This window comes from Arvicola amphibius, chromosome 3 (genome assembly GCF_903992535.2).
Source record: "Arvicola amphibius chromosome 3, mArvAmp1.2, whole genome shotgun sequence".
Taxonomy (NCBI): domain Eukaryota; kingdom Metazoa; phylum Chordata; class Mammalia; order Rodentia; family Cricetidae; genus Arvicola; species Arvicola amphibius.
This window is the reverse complement of record NC_052049.1, coordinates 99,796,557-99,814,965: the sequence shown is the minus strand read 5'-3', so window position 1 is coordinate 99,814,965 and position 18,409 is coordinate 99,796,557. Positions and strand designations below refer to the sequence as shown.

The window sequence follows — 18,409 nt, the reverse complement described above, 5'->3', positions numbered from 1 at the left end:
TGCTACCAGAGTAACAGATCTGGAACAGAAGGCAGAAGCCCCACATCTAGTCAGCACTCTGAAGGGCTCACATACCAAACTCTTCCTCACTCCGGTCACGATGCAGGTAGATCCACAGCTTTCGTCCAATGTCATATTTCACACAAGGGTCTTTTTCATAATGCAGTCGATCTAGTGCACCACTCACTACAGTGTTCACCTATGAACAGAACAAAAGGAACAAATGGGAAAAGTCCAGCCAAGATAATGAAAGTTATCTGTATAAGTCACAGAGAATAACAAACTAGATCCCAACCTAGCTTTGTCCTTTCACTGGCTTACTTTGAAAGGAATGGTGTACAGCTAAGATACTAATTGTCTCCACTGTAATGCATCCTGTGAACTAATTAACTGTAGAAACCTTTCCTTTATTACAAGAAGGCTGGAGAAAATGCTCAGCAGTTAAGAGCACTGCTGTTCTTGTTCCCAGAACTCATATCAGGTGGCTCAGCCAATGATAACTCCAGCTCCAAGGGATCCAATGCCCTCTGCTGGCCTGCATGGTCACCTATACTCACATGGCATGTGTTAATATAGACACACATACACAGAAATAAAATTTTTTAAAATATATCTTAAAAAAAATACAGCTGTGAATTACCACTGGGAATCAAACCTGGGTCTTCTAGAAGAACACTGTTCTTAACCATTAAGTCATTTCTCTACCCACTTGGTCATAGTATTTTTATTGGATTTTTTTATTGTTCTTACTACATGTATGATATGAATATAGTCAAACATTTGTCATAGTACGTGTGTGGCAGTCAGAAGACAGCTCTCAGGGCTGCTGCTCACCATCTGTCTACCTTGTTGAGATACAGTCTCTTGTGTTTCTAACACACTGTGTATTCCAGGCTAGCTAGTCCAGAGAAAAGGGGAGTCTCCCTTGCCTGACTCCACCCTTACTTTAGAGATGCTGGGATTAAATATCTGTCACCTCATCCAGCTTCATATCCAGACCCCAGTGAAGTTAGGTCATCAGGCTTGCACAGCAACTGTCTTTACCCACTGAAAAATCTCCCTGGCCCATTGATTTTTGAGGCAGGAGTCTTACTATGTTATCTAGGCTTCAAATTCAAAATCGTCCTGCTTCCGCCTCCCAAGGTAGCTGGTATTTATTATAGGTACATGTCATCATGTCTAGATAGCTTTTATTCATTTGATTTGATTTTTTGTTTTGTTATGCTTTTTTGTTTGTTTTTGATACAAAGATTCTCTGTGCAGTTCTGGCTGTCCTAGAACCCATTCTGTAGACCAGTCTGGCTTCAAACTCAAGAGATCCACCTGTCTCTGCTTCCCAGGTGCTGGGATTAGATGACTTACTCATTCATTTTTTTAAAAGATTTTATGTTAGAGAAAGCACATACAGCTCCTGATGGGTATAAGACTCTGGGTTCAACCTTGGTATCACAAGGAAAAAAAAAGTGTAACTTACATTTCCTAATAGTTTTTCTCAAATACATTCTGAAAAGCAATTTCACTAACTCACCTGAGTGCTGGTGACATCTGGAGCAAGAAACTGAGAGTCCTTGAGCAGTTCGCAGATCTCTGCTCGAGTGCCTTCTCCATTAGGCAGCCGAGCTGCAGCATCCCGAACTGGTATCAGAAAATGCAAAATCCAGGAGTCAAGCTAAGCTTCCAGTGAATACGAATACTTCTCCTGTCCTGTTCTGGTGGCACTGAGCCTCATCTGCCAGGCTAAGAAGGCACACTGCCCTCTAGTGGCTGTAAACACTGCATGAACTTACTACACTTAATATACCTACGGGCAAAATCAGGCCCATGGATACCTTAGAACAGAATGAAGTGGTTCTCATCCCCAAATAAGACATTACACCCACCCCTCACCAAGGCTCAGGGAATGTCATGAAAGAGTGGGCGGAAAGATTTCAAGAGACAGAGGTTAGGGAGAATTGCAGGGGACAGCACCTTTTGGACATGGAGGGAGTTATACTCATAAACTCTCAAAAGCTGTGGTCACTACACAAGACCAACACAAGATCTACCTAGTCACTATTCCAGCATGGACAGGAGGGGTTCAAAAGGTTCCACTTCTGGTTGCAAAGCTACAGGCAGTCAGGGCAGCCAGTGGAGGTAAAGTCAGTTTTCTTTGAAGGAGGGATAGGTTACCCATGCTACAGTGAAGTCCTACACCCACACCACACATACATGCAGATGACACTAAATGACATCAGTAGGATACACACACACACATATATAATATACATTTTTAGTGAAAACATAAAGTTGGGAGGGCATCTGAGGTAAGGGACCAGAAAGGTGTTGGAGGGAGTAAGGGGTGGGTTAGAGCAAAATAAAATGAATTCATGTATATACAGGATAAAAGAAAAGTAGTTCTATAAACTTGATTCTAAAAAAGTAATTTAACACTTCCTTCAATTATCAAAATACATTATAAATCACATATTGATATTACTGTACTGTTACAATAGAAATCAAATACTTTTTATGTTACAGGTATTGAAGACAACAATTCAAATCACTTACATTCACCCCCACTGGAAGTTAGAAAATTTGAAACATCCACTACTGGGTCCTATCATTCAATATCATAACAAAAACTTTTTGCATTTAAATTTGATTTAACATCTTAATTATTAAAACATGACTGGCTTCTTCTGCAGCTTTAAGTATTTCAAGAATTTAAATGCAGCTGGGCTGGGGAGGCACATGCCTTTAATCCCAGGAGAGGGAGAGGCAGAGAGATCTCTGAGTTTGAAGCCAGCTTCATCTACAAAGTTCTGGGACAGCTAAGACTACATAGAGAAACCCTGTATCGAAAAAAAGGGAAAAAAGGAATTTAAATGCATAATTCTAACTCTGGGAAGGAGTTCAGAGGTCTCACTAGACTATCAACAGGACTCATAACACAAAAAAATTCTTCTCTTATTTTTTTTAAAGATTTATTTATTTTTATGTGCACTGGTATTTTGCCTGCATGTATGTCTGTATGAAGATGCCAGATCCTCTAGAGCTAGAATTACAGACAGTTGGGACCTACCATGTGGTTGCTGGGAATTGAACTCAGGACCTCTAGAAGAGCAGTCTGTTCTCTTAACTGCTAAGCCATCTCTACAGGCCCTCTTAATTTTTGAGACAATATCACTAAGTGGCTTCAAACTCACTATGTAGCATAGGCAGCCTTTAAATTCACAATAGTCCTCTAATCTCAGCATCCTAAGTACTGGAGTTACAGGCATGTGACCTCTCTCAGGAAAAGCAAAACAAACAAACAAAAAAACCAACCAACCAACAAAACAAACAAACAAAAAACCTCTTTAACAAAGCAGAATGTTATACCTAATGTAACTACCAGCTTGTGAGCAGAGTTCATCAAGATGAACATGGCTTCAAAAAGAAGCACTAGTTCCTGGCATCCATCTCCCAGCACAAAATCTATCCTGCCATCTCTTAGATTTGAAAACTTATGAGACTAATCCTCAATGGTTGGAGTGTGAGAGGGGTTAAGGTTTGGTACAGGAAAATTCTGAGGAAAGTTCTGGGGTAAAAATAAGAAATTCCTAGTAATAAAGGCATGCATGCCACATACCAAGAGATAGAATGGTGACATAGGCAGGTCGGTCAGAACGCAGCAGGGAATGTTCACGAGCCTTGTTGAGGGAGGTCTCCTTGTCAAACACACCCTTCACTGGCCCCACCACAGACTCAAAGCCATGCATGCGAAAGGTAAATGCCTTATGAGGTTGGCTATACCTGTAACGCTCCTATCAAGAAAAAAAGTCAGAAAATTACCATGTCACAATTAGTGGGGTTCTTTCTAGCACTCCCTTAAAATATATGGATCAAATGAGATGTTACAATAAGGAGGAAACAAGCAAAGAACTATGTAGACCCAACCACAGTGGAAAAAAAAAAGACAGTCCTCACAACTGGTCACCTAGGAAATGGCAAGGAAGTAAAATGCATTCTGCTACCTGGAAGAAAAGACAGTCAAAAAAATGTTTCTTTCCCGCCAGGTAGTGGTGGTGCACACCTTTAATCCCAACTCTTGGGAGGCAGAGGCTGGCCAGCCTGTTCTATAAGAACTAATTTTAGGACAGGCTCCAAAGCTACAGAGAAACCTGTCTCGAAAAACCAAATAATAATAATAATAATAATAATAATAATTTCTTTCCCGTTTACCAAATCAGTTCTACCCCAACAAGTAAACTCAACTATCTAAGCTGAAGGACATGAACATCCAAGGAGCTGATATCAAGGAAAACTCGGACTCAGTGCTTCTGAAGAAAGCTTACCTGCTCTTGAAACACCCGTTTCTCTTCTCCTGTGCTAGGCCGCACCACATAGTCAGTTCTTCTGGAACGTAAAGAATTCTACGTCATCTCTGAGAGCAAGAGGGTCATGAACCATTCCCTTGGCTACATGGGAAAATATCCCTTCAAAAGTGCTCGTCCCACTCAGTCTATTCTCCAGTTCTTACCATAGAGTCTTGTTGATATTTCCACCCCATTCTTGGGATCCTCAAGTGTTTGGAATAAACAGAAAGAGGGTGGCATCTTTATCTACTGTTTTCAGCACTGCTACAAAGTCAGCTGAATGACAAAATGTCATTCTTGGCAGAACAAAGCACTTCCAGTAGGTCTGGTGACAAGAGTGCTATCTCTGCCTTCCGAAGTTGAGTTCTAACCCACTATGTGAGCGCACGCATGTGCGTGTAATGGCTACAGCAAGGATGGGCTCTGAACTCCAGTTTGAACAGGCAGGAATCGGGAACGTGAGATGACTGAGCATGAAGAGCACTAGCAGAAGGCAAAGGATCTGAACTCTAGTCAGGGTCCAGACACCACCTTTAGCAAGTCACTCAACTTCATGGATTTCTTTTTACAAGTAAAATGAGGAACTTAAATCAGATTAATCACTCTGAAGTGGAAACCAGGAAGGGTACACAGGACACTGCCCATCTACAAGGCAGATCCCCTTAGACTACCGAGGTCAGGGACCACTCTTACTAAGATGCATCTATGTCCTCCTCCAGCATGTTGAGGAATATTAGTCCATGGGCGTCTAGGGTCGTCCAATCCACTACAACTCAAACACACTAAAGCAGCCAGCAGATCCACAGCAATAATGTTAAGTCATGGCTTCATGGGAAACTACCCACCATAAGAATATACTCACACTCGAGGGACAGGTGTCATGGCATCTGAGCTGTCTTCATTTTCCTGCTGAAGAAAGGGATAACATTACCAGGTAAATGAACTAGACAATTTTTACTAACTTAAAGGGCTCTAAAAACCCAAGTAATGAAAAAGTAAGAGACATACCTTACAGAAGATCTGGTCTTTGGTTTCTAACCACAGGTGAAAGAGAGCAGCTAATTCCTTTTCATTATCTTGAGATTGAACTGTAGGGGTGGGGATACACAAAAAAAGTAAGAAATTTAAAGTTTTATTCAGAATCCTGCCTTCTCTTCACCAGCTCTATCCATGCCAGAAAGAGAACATGTCAGAATCTATCACTGGTCCTTCCCACATATTCATGCCACTACCCTCAGTGCCTGGACTACTATCCCAGGATGTCACTTGTTCAGATCTTTTCAATAAGTATTTACAGAGTAGTCACTGTGCACCAGGCACCTGGAAGAAGTTGAGACTTTTTTTCTTAGTAGGAGCATTACAGGTATAGCCAACCTCATAAGGTACGCATTTCCTTTCGCATGCATGGCTTTGAGTCTGTGTGGGGCCAGTGAAGGGTGTGAACATAGATTAATATAAATGGGTTGATTTAAGTTAAAAGAGCAGTTAGAAACAAGTCTAAGCTATAGGTCAAGCTTCCATAATTAATAAGAAGACTCCATGTGTTATTTGGGAGCTGGCAAGCAGGACATAAAAAGACTCATTACAGAGTAATGAGTTCATATAAAAATCAATCCTACAAGAAGTAAATGTCATATGAATGCTACAGAAGTTCACATGAGGGAAGGATCCTATTCTTGTAGGTGAGAAAATGTACTCCTCACACTGGCAGAGCAGTAAGAAGACTTGAGGCAAGAAGAAGCTTAACTCTGTGAACACCTAGAAAGACTCAACTCTGTGACCTCTTCTTAAATTCTTAAGTCACAGCATATGCAAAACCCAAACGGAGTAAAGATTTGATTGCAAGGCTTCAGGTGTAAGAAAATATTTGGAAAGGCCCCACAGCCTTGATCTTGGTGAGATTCTTTATATGACATCAAAAGCAAAGGCTACAACGATGAAAAACACAAGTGAGAGTGCATCAAAAACTATGTACAGTAGAGAAAACACCAGAAGGAAAAAGGCAACCTATAGAATGGGAGAAAATATAATCTACCTATGAGCTAAGACGCTAACCGAGCTGGGTGTGATGGTGCACACCCTTAATCCTAGCACCTCGGTGGCAGGACAGTCAGGGTTAAACAGAGAAATTTGCCTCAAAATAAATAAATGAACAAACAAACAAAAAAAAAAAACAAGGGAATGGCTTAGTAGTTAAAAGCTCTTGCTGCTCTCCCAAAGGACCCAGGGTTCCAGCCTCAGCACCTACACAGCAGCTCACAACTGTTTGTAGCTCCAGTTCCAAGAGATTCAATGCTTCTTCTGACATTCTTGGGCACCAAGCATATTTACAGTGCATAGACATACATGTAAGCAAAACACTCACACGTAAAATAATAAAGAGTAGTTTGCCAGGCAGTGGTATAACATGTCTTTAATCCCAATATTTGGAAGGAGGAGCCAGAGGCCAAGTTCCTCCAAGTTGAGACCAGCCTGATTAACCGAGTAAGTTCCAGGACAGCCAGAACTACACAGAGAAACCCTGTCTTGAAAAACTAAAACCAAAACAAAAAAGTTAATCAAAATTTATAAAAAAATATAATAACCTTACTTACAAAAATAGATCAAGATCTAGACATCTTGCCAAATGACAGTTCACAACAGCCCAAAGAAGGTACAGGAAAGGGACTCAGTATCTTTAACCACAGAGAAAATCAAAATCACTAACAGTAGCTACTATTTAAAAAGCCAAAAAAAAAAAAAGTACTAGTGAGACCAGTATGGTGGCAGACCTAAACTCCAAGCAGGCGGCAGAGACTTCTGTGAGTTTAAAGCAGGTTGGTCTGCAAGGGGAGTTCCAAGGCCAGTTAGAACTATCCAGAAAGAGCCTGTCTCCAAAAAGAAACAGTGCTGGCAGAGATGTGAAGAGAACACCTGTGCACAGCTAGTGAGTGTGAACCGGTATCGCCATCGTGCAACAGTATGATGGCTCCTAAAAATTTTAGAAAAATGCCCTATGGTCCAGCAATCTCACTTCTTACCAAAAGAAAACTGAAATCAAGGTCTCACAAAGTCCAGTCACCCTTGCAATTCCAGTACTTGGGAGCCAGAGGCAGGAGGATCAGTTCAAGGCCATCTTAGCTACAGTCTGATACAGATGGTCCTACCCTTAAAAAGAAAAAGATCTTAGTGATCTGCGCTCTGAGCTTTGCATCATGCCCAACTATCATAATCAATCAGGAACTATCCAATCTCCACTCTGCTAGTGAGGTCCCTGATGACAGACAGCCAGAGAAACAAGTGAAGAGCAGACAGAGGATGCCACAGTAGGCAGAAAAGAAAAACTGCCACGGGCCATCCCAGCTCTCACGGTCAGTTTCACACACCCCCTCTCCAAACTCTCCTTCCTTTTGACTTACAACAGACATGAGCTCACTGTTGTGGAGCCCCTATCTCCTTTCCTTCTACCACTACAAGGAATGTGGCACCTCCTCAGAAATACTGACACATTTCCCCTTCTCTCTTGAATTTCCAAACCCTTCCTTTCTGATAGTCTTCCCATCACTGACTGTTCTCATTAAAAAAGAAGAAGAAGAAGAAGGAGGAGGAGGAGGGGGGGGAAGGAAGGAAGGAAGGAAGGAAGGAAGGAAGGAAGGAAGGAAGGAAGGAAGGAAGAAAGAAAGAAAGGAAGAAAGAAAGGAAGAAAGAAAGGAAGAAAGAAAGAAAGAAGCCTCTTAGGGGCTTATAATACTTACCAAGCAATTTCCACTGCTGGGTTTTCTCTTTGAATTCAACAAATGGAGAGAAACTAGAAGGAACCGCTGCAAAAAATGGAGCACATGAACAAGACATACATCAAGGTAAGTATACATATAAGACAGTGTTAGCCTCAGAGTGGCTTTCACCCTGAGCTCTTGGAGAGCTTCTGAGTTTGTTTTTGTTTTTTATTCTGGTGTGTCAAGAAAGGAGAGAAAGGGTGTGTCTGATGCAAATGTACTGTTGTACAAATGAGCAGCTATAGTTTACTGCAAGAATTAATTCTTTAGACAAAAGAGGGAAAACATGATGAACCCCCACAGAAAAGACCTCACCTCGGCTTTCTCCAGCAAGATACTGCAGAGCAGGCAACACCAATTCAGCCCAGTTGGGGGCAGCAGAGAACCAGCTGTTGAGGGAGCTGGCTGGAGAAGACTGCCAGTCCAAAACCCGATCCTCCAGCTGAGGGAGAGGAAAAGAAGGAACTTTTGGGTTTCTCTTTACACCAACAATCCCAGGATGTGTCAGAGCAGCAGGGCATGTATAGCGTTTGCCAAATTTCCAATGTAAGTTAACTGAAATGATATAGGAGGAATCCAGCTGAGCTCTTCTTCCCAACAGTGCTAGTCAGTTTGTCAAGGTGACACAAGCTAGTCATCTGGGGAGAAAGCACCTTCCTTGAGGGATAGCCTCCAGCTGACCTCAGTGGGCAAGTTTGTGAGGCCTTCTCTTGAATAACTGATGTGGGAGGTCCCAGTCCATTATGTATAGCACCACACCTGGGCAGGTGGTCCTAGGTAATACAGGCAGCAAGCTGAGTAAGCCACAGGAAGCAAGCCAGTAAGTAGCATTCCTCCTCGTCCTAACTACCTTGACTTCCCTTACTGATGGACTGGACTGTATGCTGAAATAAAGCCCTTTCTCTTTGAGTTGCTTGGTCCATGATCTTTACCACAGCCACAGAAAGTAACCAGAAGCAGAAGCTAGAGAACACTCAAGAGCACAGCAATTGTAAAACTTGAACACCTCTGAAACTCTTACCACAGGAAGGCTAGCTTGACCCTCCAGCAAGATTTCTAACAGAAGAGAGAAAAAACTGGAAAATAGCTCATTGATCCCGAGGCAAGGCTTGATGTCTTCCAGGGGCCTAACAAGGAGGGAAGAAAATGTGTTTGATGTCTGACCCCACATAGTAGAATAGAAGGGTGCACCAACTATTCCAATCTGTCCTCTGACTTCCACATATACAACGTAGGCGTGCACGCACGCGCGCACACATACATACATACATACACACACACACACACACACACACACGCACGCACGCACACACATTGCTACAAAGTGTTTTTTTTTCTTCTCCAATGTAGGAGAAATCAAAATGACAAAGAATACATGCCAGATTGGTTCAGGTCCTCTGAGCCTCCTTATAAGAAAAGAAAACATGGTACATTTTCCCAGCAAGATCCTGGGGCTCAGCACACACAGTCAACTCACACAAGTCCCAAGCCTGGACGCAGTCTGTACTTAACTCCCTCCTGCCCAGCACAGCCAGTTATCGCTGTGGCCCACTCACTCTTCCTTGATAGACGATATTGCCAGTGGAGAAGGGGCCTGTGAGAGAGCTGGGACCCCTTCAGTATTGCTTAGAGGATCAGCCAGATCTTCTGCCTCAGATTTAATCAATTTTATTTTCTTCTTCTTTTCTTTTTCCTTCACCTTTTTTTTAAGAACAGCCAAATCATATAAGGCTAGGAAGGGGGAAAAAAACACAACTCATAAAACTGCATTATGGTGAGAAGTCTTTATCTGCATTTGCTTTCTCAAAGACTGTCAAAGACTCAATAATAAGACACTTAGATTTTTTTGAAAACCAAGCTCACTACATGACTTATAATTTAATTTTAACACCTAATGATATGCTGTGCTGATTTAGTCTGATTTCATTTTATTCAAGTATTCACGTGTATGGTACATGTGCATGTATATGTATGTTCATGTATAGTGGCGTATGTATATGCACATGAAGGCTAGAAGTTGACGTGGAACATCTTCTTCAATCACTCTCCACTTTGATTACAGAAACAGGGTCTTTCTATCCTTTCCTAGTCGACTTGCCCAGGAGATCCCCTCTTGGCCTCCAGAGTACTGGAGTCACAGCAGATGGTGATACTTAGCCAGCTTTTACAGAGGTGCTAGGATACAAACTCAGGTCCTCACACTCACACAGCCAAGTACTGTATCCACTGAGCCCTCTCCCAACACCCTGCTGTGCTAATTTTACATTCAGAGGGCAATTACAAAACAAAGGAGGTCACAGCATAAAGAAAGCTATGGTTCCACTTATTTTTGTCACATACAGACAGTATGTCATACAATAACATTATAAGTCAGGTGAAGGAATCTAAGAGGGGACCCATAGTCCTTTACCTGCTAGAGAGCCCTTCCTGCCAGCATTTACTCGAGTCATGATGTCACTGAGGGTCAGGTCCCCTGTCAAAAGGTCTGGGTGATCCTAGATACAACATCAGAGATCTGGTTACAGAGATCCAAAACAGAACCCCAAACTGATGGTGACTGTGCCAGTTTACCCAATGGATACAGTGTCTCAGGGACACCTGAGGGAATCATGCTGAATTAAAATATATAGAAACACCAACTACTGGTCTTCACAGTGGTGCACAGAAAAACCTGGCCCCTTTTCTGCTGTAGGGCAGCTGCAGTCCATAAAGATCTTCTGCATTCTTTCACATGTTCATAAAATAGTTTAAATACTATTATAGATTACAAGTCTGAAAATAAGATTCTGAAGACTCAAGAGGTCTGCTTGATATCTGTGTTAAGTTCCTCCCTAATCTTCCTACTTCATCCCTCTGCCTCAGATGGCTGTCCCCTCCACTGCCATTTCTCCACCTTGTGTCTTCAGTGAAATGACAACGGAGGCAACATAAAACAGGACACAAAGTTTGACTCTTGGCACTGCCATTTACTGGCTCTGCCAAGTAATAAGGATAAACTCAGCCTCTGGGAATGGGAGAGGAGATCATGATTCATTCACACACCAGTGTAACCACAAAGACTGAATGAAGCTCACTCACACTGTCAACCATGCCTTACAAAGCCAAAGCACTTGACTGGCCTCTCATACCTCTGATGCTAAGTAGCCTCTCTTGCTGCTCCTGTCTCTGACAGTGACTTTGCCACTGTCTCAGGACAGCCCGAAGCATCAGACTGAATATTACAAACGGCCACTCCCACCACAATCTTACTGGTTGATGTTTCCGCTTCTCATGGTGCTTCTTTAACATTATCTTCAGGTCACTGTCCCCCAGCTCTATTTTATCTGAAAGTAAATGAACCAAACCACATGGACCAGATCATTATGATGATGCTCTAACTTAAATCTGCCTAGTCACTCAAGACATTCAAAAGGAAGCTACTTCTGATTCTGGGTACTATAAGCAGAGAGGTCTTCACAGTTCCAGGATCAGCAGTCCATCATCTCTCTACAAAGTTGCCCAACAAGTGACTTCAATTAGGTAGCAGACTCATACACACACTCAGAAGGCTTGGCATTCTCCTACTTCCTATTTCAAATTCAAGTTCTTTGTCTTTACAGCCTAGGCAGTTGCTATGGGTCTGGTTCTACATTCTACTGCTAGTTCAAGCAAGACTATTCTTTTTTGGCCCAAAATAGCAACTGATCAGCTCCTGAGGACAATTTCAAAATAAAGGAAAACAAGGAAGCCCACCTCTAGACGGTAACAGTACTGCATGGCACTACACTTCTCCAAATCTCCCCACTTCTAACTAGCACTGCTATTTCCTGACAGGCAAGAATCTAATCCCTACCTCCCTAAGGGGCTCTCACTTTTCTACACCATGATGTCTTGAAACTGCAGTGGCATCAGCTCAGTTCTCACCTGCAGTTTTCATATCCGTAGTGGAAAGCGTGGGCACCACCCTCAGGGGCACCGCAGGACTAGGAGAACGTGCTGGAGAGCTTGGAAGCCATGAGCTGAGATCTTCAAAAGAAAATTTTTCTTGTAAATCCAACGTGGCTGTGGACTCCAATAGGGGAGATTGGGTAAGTGGCCATTTGGGTTCAACAGGACTAAGCCAACAACATGGAGGCCAGGGTTCCACATTCCTTTCTGACCCTTCCCCAGATGAGCTGGAGCACACTTAGGTCATTTAAACGGCTCTTCCAGGAGAGAGACTTCAACAGAGTGATGGGGTCGCATTGCAGCAGGCCAACAGTCACTACTACTCTCCTGTAAGGGGAAAAGCAGTTCTCTCAAGTGGCACAATGGGACCAGAGGAAAGGCCCTGTCCTGCAGGGATCTGTCCAAGATGTTCTCACCTAACCTAAGAAGTGCCACATGAGCACAAGAGTAAAGAGGGCATGTAGTCACTCTTATCACAATGTCTCCGCAACTCAACCACCAAGAGCTGATGAGTCCCACTCTCCACCCCCAAACAAGACAACTAGAGGGCTCCTTTATTGGACATACATGGCTACCACTGGCTCCAGTACCCTAGAATCCCAGAAGTACCCAAAGACACTCACCCTCTTCATCAGAGGACAGAGCAGTGTCACCACACTCCTCCTTCACTTCCCGCAAGACCTTCAAGTAACGCTGCTGGGTCCGCCACTCGCGCTCTTCAGGGCTTCGGGATGGTGAATGGCGCTTGTGGCGAAAGGGAAGGGCAGGGCCACTCCTACGAGCCATCTCCAATAGATCCTATCAAGAGTCCAGAGAGGCCAGGTCATCATCAAATCTTGCTCTCTGGACAGTCTCCAAATTCATGTTTTATTTTCTTTAATATTAAAAAAAAAGAGCCTAATTCTCACTCTTCCAAACAACAAAGAAATAAGTATGATTATGTATTAATAAAACGTACCTAAATTTCTTTGTTTGATCATCCATGATATAAAAAACAAATCTGAAATTTCACGAGTAACAATAATACAATGCCACAAGTGAAAATAGCTGTACTGAATCTTGTGTCATAGACTGAAGCCCAAGAAATATGCTGCAAATACTTTGCAAAATCACCTTCAGTCTACATATATGAGCTTTGTGTTAAATGTAGCTTTATTTACAACTATGTCTTAGCCCAAAAAATATATACAAGTATTCCAGACCTCTGAAAAAAATCTTAAATTCAAAACACTCCTGGTTGTAAGCACTTCAAGTTAGAAACACTTACTAGGCAGTGGTGACACACGTCTTTAATCCCAGCACTCGGGAGGCAGAGGCAGGCAGATCTCTGGGAGTTCTAGGCCAGCATAATTTGCTGAGCTAGTTCCAGAACAGCTAGGGCCACAAAAAAACCCTGCTCCCTACCACCCCTAAAAAAACATTTTTTAAAGGAAAAAAACACTCAACCTGAATTATATGATAAAAATAACCAATTTTAGTGTTGACCTGTTCCACTCAAAATTAATACTTATATTAAACATCCAGGTATTTCTATACTAAATCTCAAAGAACATTTCAAACTGTAATAGGTTACAGTAAGTAAAGATACTTGCCACCAAGACTGACAAGTTTGTTCACTGGGACTAAGCACATGACAGAAGAAAACAGTCTCTAATAAGTTGCCCTCTAAGCACCACACATGCTATGTGGCACATGCATACCCACACATAAGCACACACTTGCACACAAATTAAGTAAATAAATATGTAATAAAGTTAAGAACTCCTAATAACTCTGCCTCAGAGAATTATCAAACTAGAAGGGATCATGAGGCCAAATTCTGTTCTACATTTATGTGACAGAGTCAGAGCCAGCATGTATTTTTACATCAATTCCAAAAGCATCCTAGACAGCCTCAATAGCCAATGAGTCTGAGTCCCTTTGCTGATTCTAGGAAGTACTTTGTTTTTCCTGTTTCAACATCTCTGAAATCTAAACTGCTCATAAGAGGATAAGAGAAAGCCCAACTTTTGTTAATGGTTCTCTTGGCTTTTACACCATAACCACTACTTAAAGCTACGCTTGCCAGGTCACTGCCCATGCTGAATACCTAGTTCTGAGCATTACTTACACTTCTGGAAGCAAGAATCTGTTTCAGCAGCCGATGGAAATACTGCTGCTGGGAGTTGAGATACCGCTTGTACTGTGACTTGAAGCAGAGCTGACGATACTTGACCACTTCAGGGTTAAAGTGTCCATCTTAAAAACACAGGTACAACTATAAATGCATCAGTCCACACATATGTAATGAGTATACAAGAGATGTGGTTGTAGCACCAAAAATAAAAAAATAAAAAATAAATAAATAAAAAGACTAAGAGAATCAAGAGAGAGACCCAAAAATAAATGAATGGTGAAAAACAATGATAAACCATAGTAACCACAGTAACACCATCATCTTCATTAAAACTAGAAATACAAAGAGAAATACATAGTCTCTAGTCAGAGAAATACACAGCAATCTGTCTCTTCCTCCATCACTTGTCTGTGTGCAATCATACTGTGTGGGGGAAGCACAGCAGCACTGCCCACTTACCTAAGAGCCCTTCTATAGCCCTCTAAATCCTGCCAGGGACCCTACTTTGTTTAGCATGAGGGAAGAGAGTGCCCTCCCACCAGAGTCCTGAGCCACAGTGAAACAGACTGTTACCAACCAAAGGAAAAATTGTCTTTAAATTAATAACCATCACAGAAGAAAACAGCTGTGTAGAGCAGTGTGCCTATCACCCCAGCCATTTGGAAGGCCAGGTAAGAGGATTATAAACCTAATTAAGGGCTACTCTGGACAACAAAGTGAGGACTATCTCTTACAAAAATAAAGGAGGCTTTGGTCCAGGCAGTGGTGGTGTGTGCTTTTAATCCCAGCACAGAGACAGGCAGATCTCTGTGAGTTCAAGGCCAGTCTGGTCTACAAAGCAAGAGCCAGACCCTGCCTCAAAAAACCAAACCAAACCAAAACCCACAAAAATAAAGGAGATTTAGGCGGTAGCTCAAGGGTAAACCATTTGCCTAGCATGTGCATGTGAGAATTCAATCTCCAAAATCTCCAAAACCACTCATAAAAAAAAAAAAAAAAAATACAAACTTAGTATCCACAAGAAAACAAGAGATTTGAAATGATAGGTCTGTTCTCTCTAGCCTTTAGCCAATATCAAGTATTTCAGTTTAACATAAGTTAAGGAAATACCACTGCCCTTTTTGGCGAGTCTGCCAAAACGAAGTCAACTGAGAAACAAGGAAGAGGCTTCGGCTTTTCTCCATAGGTCAGAGAGCAAACTGTGAATCTAAGAGTGACCTCAAATTGTCTTGGAATACTTGAAGTAATAGCCGACTCAGGCAAAGATCACCACAAGAGTTCCTGGCCAGCCAGGACTCATAGTAAGAGAGACCTTGCCCAAAATAAAAATAAAAAAATTTTTAAAAAATAGGGAAAAGGGCTGGAGAGATGGCTCAGAGGTTAAGAACACTGGCTGCTCTTCCAGAGGTCCTGAGTTCAATCCCAGCAACCACATGGTGGCTCACAGCCATCTATAATGAGATTTGGTGCCCTCTTCTGGCATGCAAGCATACATGGAAGGAATGTTGTATACATAATAAATAAATCTTAAGAAAAAAAAATAGGGAAAAAAAAGCAAGGAATATCTATGTTATTCATTGAGTGCAAATTTTCTTACAGTCAGCTAACAGGACTGATTATGTGGGAGATGTCCTCTGTGAAAAGATACGCATGCTGAGACAGGAGTGGTGGCTGTGTGTGGAATTCTAGGTAGACTAAAGCAAAAGGACTGTCCTGAACACAACGTCAGCCCAGGCTACACACTGAAACCCCACTTTTAAAAGAGAAAGGTGTACTTGGTGGTGAGATATCATGTTTTTTCTGTAGGGAAAAGAAAAAAAAAAAAGCAAACAGTAAGCTGGTTTCTTTTTTTTCCCCCAAATTTTAAAAATCAGTCATAAAGATTCTTGGGATGCTGGAAATATTTTCTTTTCTTTTCTTTTCTTTTTTTTTTTTTTTTTTTTTTTTTTGGTTTTTCCAGGCCTAGCTGTCTTGGAACTAGCTCTTGTAGACCACGCTGACTTCGAACTCAGAGATTCATCTACCTCTGCCTCCTGACTGCTGGGATTACAGGAGTGCACCACCACAGACTGGCAATATTTTATTTCTTATGATGGTTACGTAGCTAAGTTCTATTATGTATTTCCTATCATAAATCAATACAAGCATATTTCTTAAAAATAGCGCAGACAGCAAACAAATACACAAAACCACTCTCCTCAGAGGTCACATTAGTATGGAAAAATCAAGATGAAAATGAAAGGTATATGTGCCTAAGTGAATGTGTACTCAACTCTAACAAAAAATAAAACTCTAAGCTACAGACCTCGGAAAAGCTTCTGGGCAATATGAAGAGGGTTTCCAAAGCGGAAGTTCTCCCCGCTGAACAGGGCAAGGATGAGCTCATTCTGCTGCTCCACATTGTCTGTGGAAAACTGAGGCAGAAACTGCTGGAGATGTTCACGCTGAGAATCACTTAGGACTTCCTGCCATGTGGAGAGGCTGACGACATCAAAGAATATCTCAGGCTAGGAGAATTTGGAGAAAAAGTAAGCAACAGATAAATAGGCATCTGATGTTTTGTGTCTGCACAGCCAAATTCATAGAGCATAAAACTTACCATTTTATCACTATTAGGTACACAGTTCAGGAGTTTTAGGTATATTCACATTTCTTATGTAACAGCCATCATTATGATCCTCAGGGTTTTTTTGTTTTTGTTTGTTTGTTTTTCAGTTTTACAAGACAAGGTTCCTCTGTAGGTTTGGAGCCTGGAGTTTTAGACCTGGCTGACCTCAAACTCATAGAGATCCACTTGCCTCTACCTCCCGAGTGCTGGGATTAAAGGTGTGCGCCACCACCACCCGGCTATCCTCAAGTTTTGTTAGACAGACTAAAATTCTAATGATCTTGACTCAATTCTAAAAATCACAGATTAACTGGTTATGGCAACACATACCTGTAACACTAGCACCTGGGAGGCTGAGACAGGAGGACTATGAATTTAAGTACAGTCTGGGCTGCATGGCAAGACCGTACCTCAAAATAAAATAAGTTTATTAAAGAGAGCACACAAACCACAATACAGCAGTATACTCCAGAGGAAAATTATATCCAAGAGAAGCCCATTTGGAAACTATCTCTGCAAGCTAGAGTATGATGGCAGCCATGTGAATTCAACCTAAACTAAACTGCAAGAAAAAATTAATTGGGAGGGGGATGTCTAAGAAGAGGTGACTAAAAAAACTAAGAAAAAACAGAAAACAGAATTGACTTCAATTTTTAAATTAATATATATTTTATTTTACTTTGAGATACATAGTCTTGGCTGACTGGAACTTGCTATATAGATCAAACTGGCTTTGAACTCCCAAGTGCTGAGTTTAAAAGCAGGCACCAATTCCAGCATGGGTTTCACTTTTTTTTTTCATTTTATTTGCATTGGTGTTTTGTCTGCATGTATGTATGAGGGTGTGAGATCTTGGAGTTACAGACAGTTGTTAGCTGCCATGTGGATGCTGGGAATTGAACCCAGGTCCTCTGGAAGAGCAGTCAGTGCTCTTAACTGCTGAGCCATCTCTCCAGCCCCTGGTTTTCACTTTTAATTCACTCAATATATATTGGATATATATGTACCAAATAGTAAGCATAACACACAGGTTCAAAGCAATTCAAGAACAGTTAAAGTATACAGAAGTACACAGTTCAAGAAAGTCTACCTGAGATAATGTTAAGATAGTTAAAGAAAGAGGAAAAATACGCTGAAAAAAGAACAAGCCAGGTGGGCCGTGGTGGCGCACGCCTTTAATCCCAGCACTCAGGAGGCAGGGGCAGGTGGATCTCTGTGAGTTCAAGGTCAAGGTCAGCCTGGTCTACAGAGCCAGTTCCAGAACAACTAAGCCTGTTACACAGAGAGACCCTGTCTTGAAAAACAAAACAAGCAATCAAACAAACAAACAAAAAAAAAAAAACAGAGTTAGAACAATGCCATAGAAGCAAAAGAATTAACAGCAAAGAGTAATTATCAACTGAGGGAAATGGAGAGGTAGTAAAGGTAAAACAGAGAAAAATACATAGGGGCTTCAATGGCATTAATTCTGTACTACCTAGATGGGATCTACATAGTTGAGCTACATAGTTTTGAGGGAGGTGGAACCTATTGGTTTTTGATGGTTTCATTTTTAAGATGGTCCTGACCAAGTGAGCTCAAGTGACCTTTCAGCTTCAGCCCCTAAATATGTAAAAATACCAGTGAATGAATTTACTAACACCTACAGACATGCATGTCTTATCAC

General features: G+C 41.7%; 1 protein-coding gene across 5 annotated transcripts in view; it reads right to left on the bottom strand.

The window, feature by feature from the left end:
- Nucleotides 1–18,409, bottom strand: part of Nfrkb (nuclear factor related to kappaB binding protein) — a 34,707-nt gene that overhangs the window by 12,154 nt on the left and 4,144 nt on the right. For 2 of the 5 annotated variants that reach the window (XM_038321850.1, XM_038321851.1), the window contains exons 3-18: nucleotides 16,441–16,642; nucleotides 14,130–14,257; nucleotides 12,643–12,817; nucleotides 11,996–12,133; nucleotides 11,342–11,415; nucleotides 10,503–10,587; nucleotides 9,649–9,823; nucleotides 9,114–9,219; nucleotides 8,408–8,534; nucleotides 8,072–8,137; nucleotides 5,346–5,425; nucleotides 5,200–5,246; nucleotides 4,317–4,377; nucleotides 3,611–3,785; nucleotides 1,529–1,635; nucleotides 76–199 (exon numbers count right to left, since the gene is read on the bottom strand). In XM_038321850.1, coding sequence (XP_038177778.1) covers nucleotides 76–199; nucleotides 1,529–1,635; nucleotides 3,611–3,785; nucleotides 4,317–4,377; nucleotides 5,200–5,246; nucleotides 5,346–5,425; nucleotides 8,072–8,137; nucleotides 8,408–8,534; nucleotides 9,114–9,219; nucleotides 9,649–9,823; nucleotides 10,503–10,587; nucleotides 11,342–11,415; nucleotides 11,996–12,133; nucleotides 12,643–12,817; nucleotides 14,130–14,257; nucleotides 16,441–16,642 — 1,870 coding nt within the window. The remainder of the gene's footprint in view (nucleotides 1–75; nucleotides 200–1,528; nucleotides 1,636–3,610; nucleotides 3,786–4,316; nucleotides 4,378–5,199; nucleotides 5,247–5,345; nucleotides 5,426–8,071; nucleotides 8,138–8,407; nucleotides 8,535–9,113; nucleotides 9,220–9,648; nucleotides 9,824–10,502; nucleotides 10,588–11,341; nucleotides 11,416–11,995; nucleotides 12,134–12,642; nucleotides 12,818–14,129; nucleotides 14,258–16,440; nucleotides 16,643–18,409) is intronic. The other 3 variants (XM_038321852.1, XM_038321854.1, XM_038321855.1) reach the window with 3 other exon arrangements.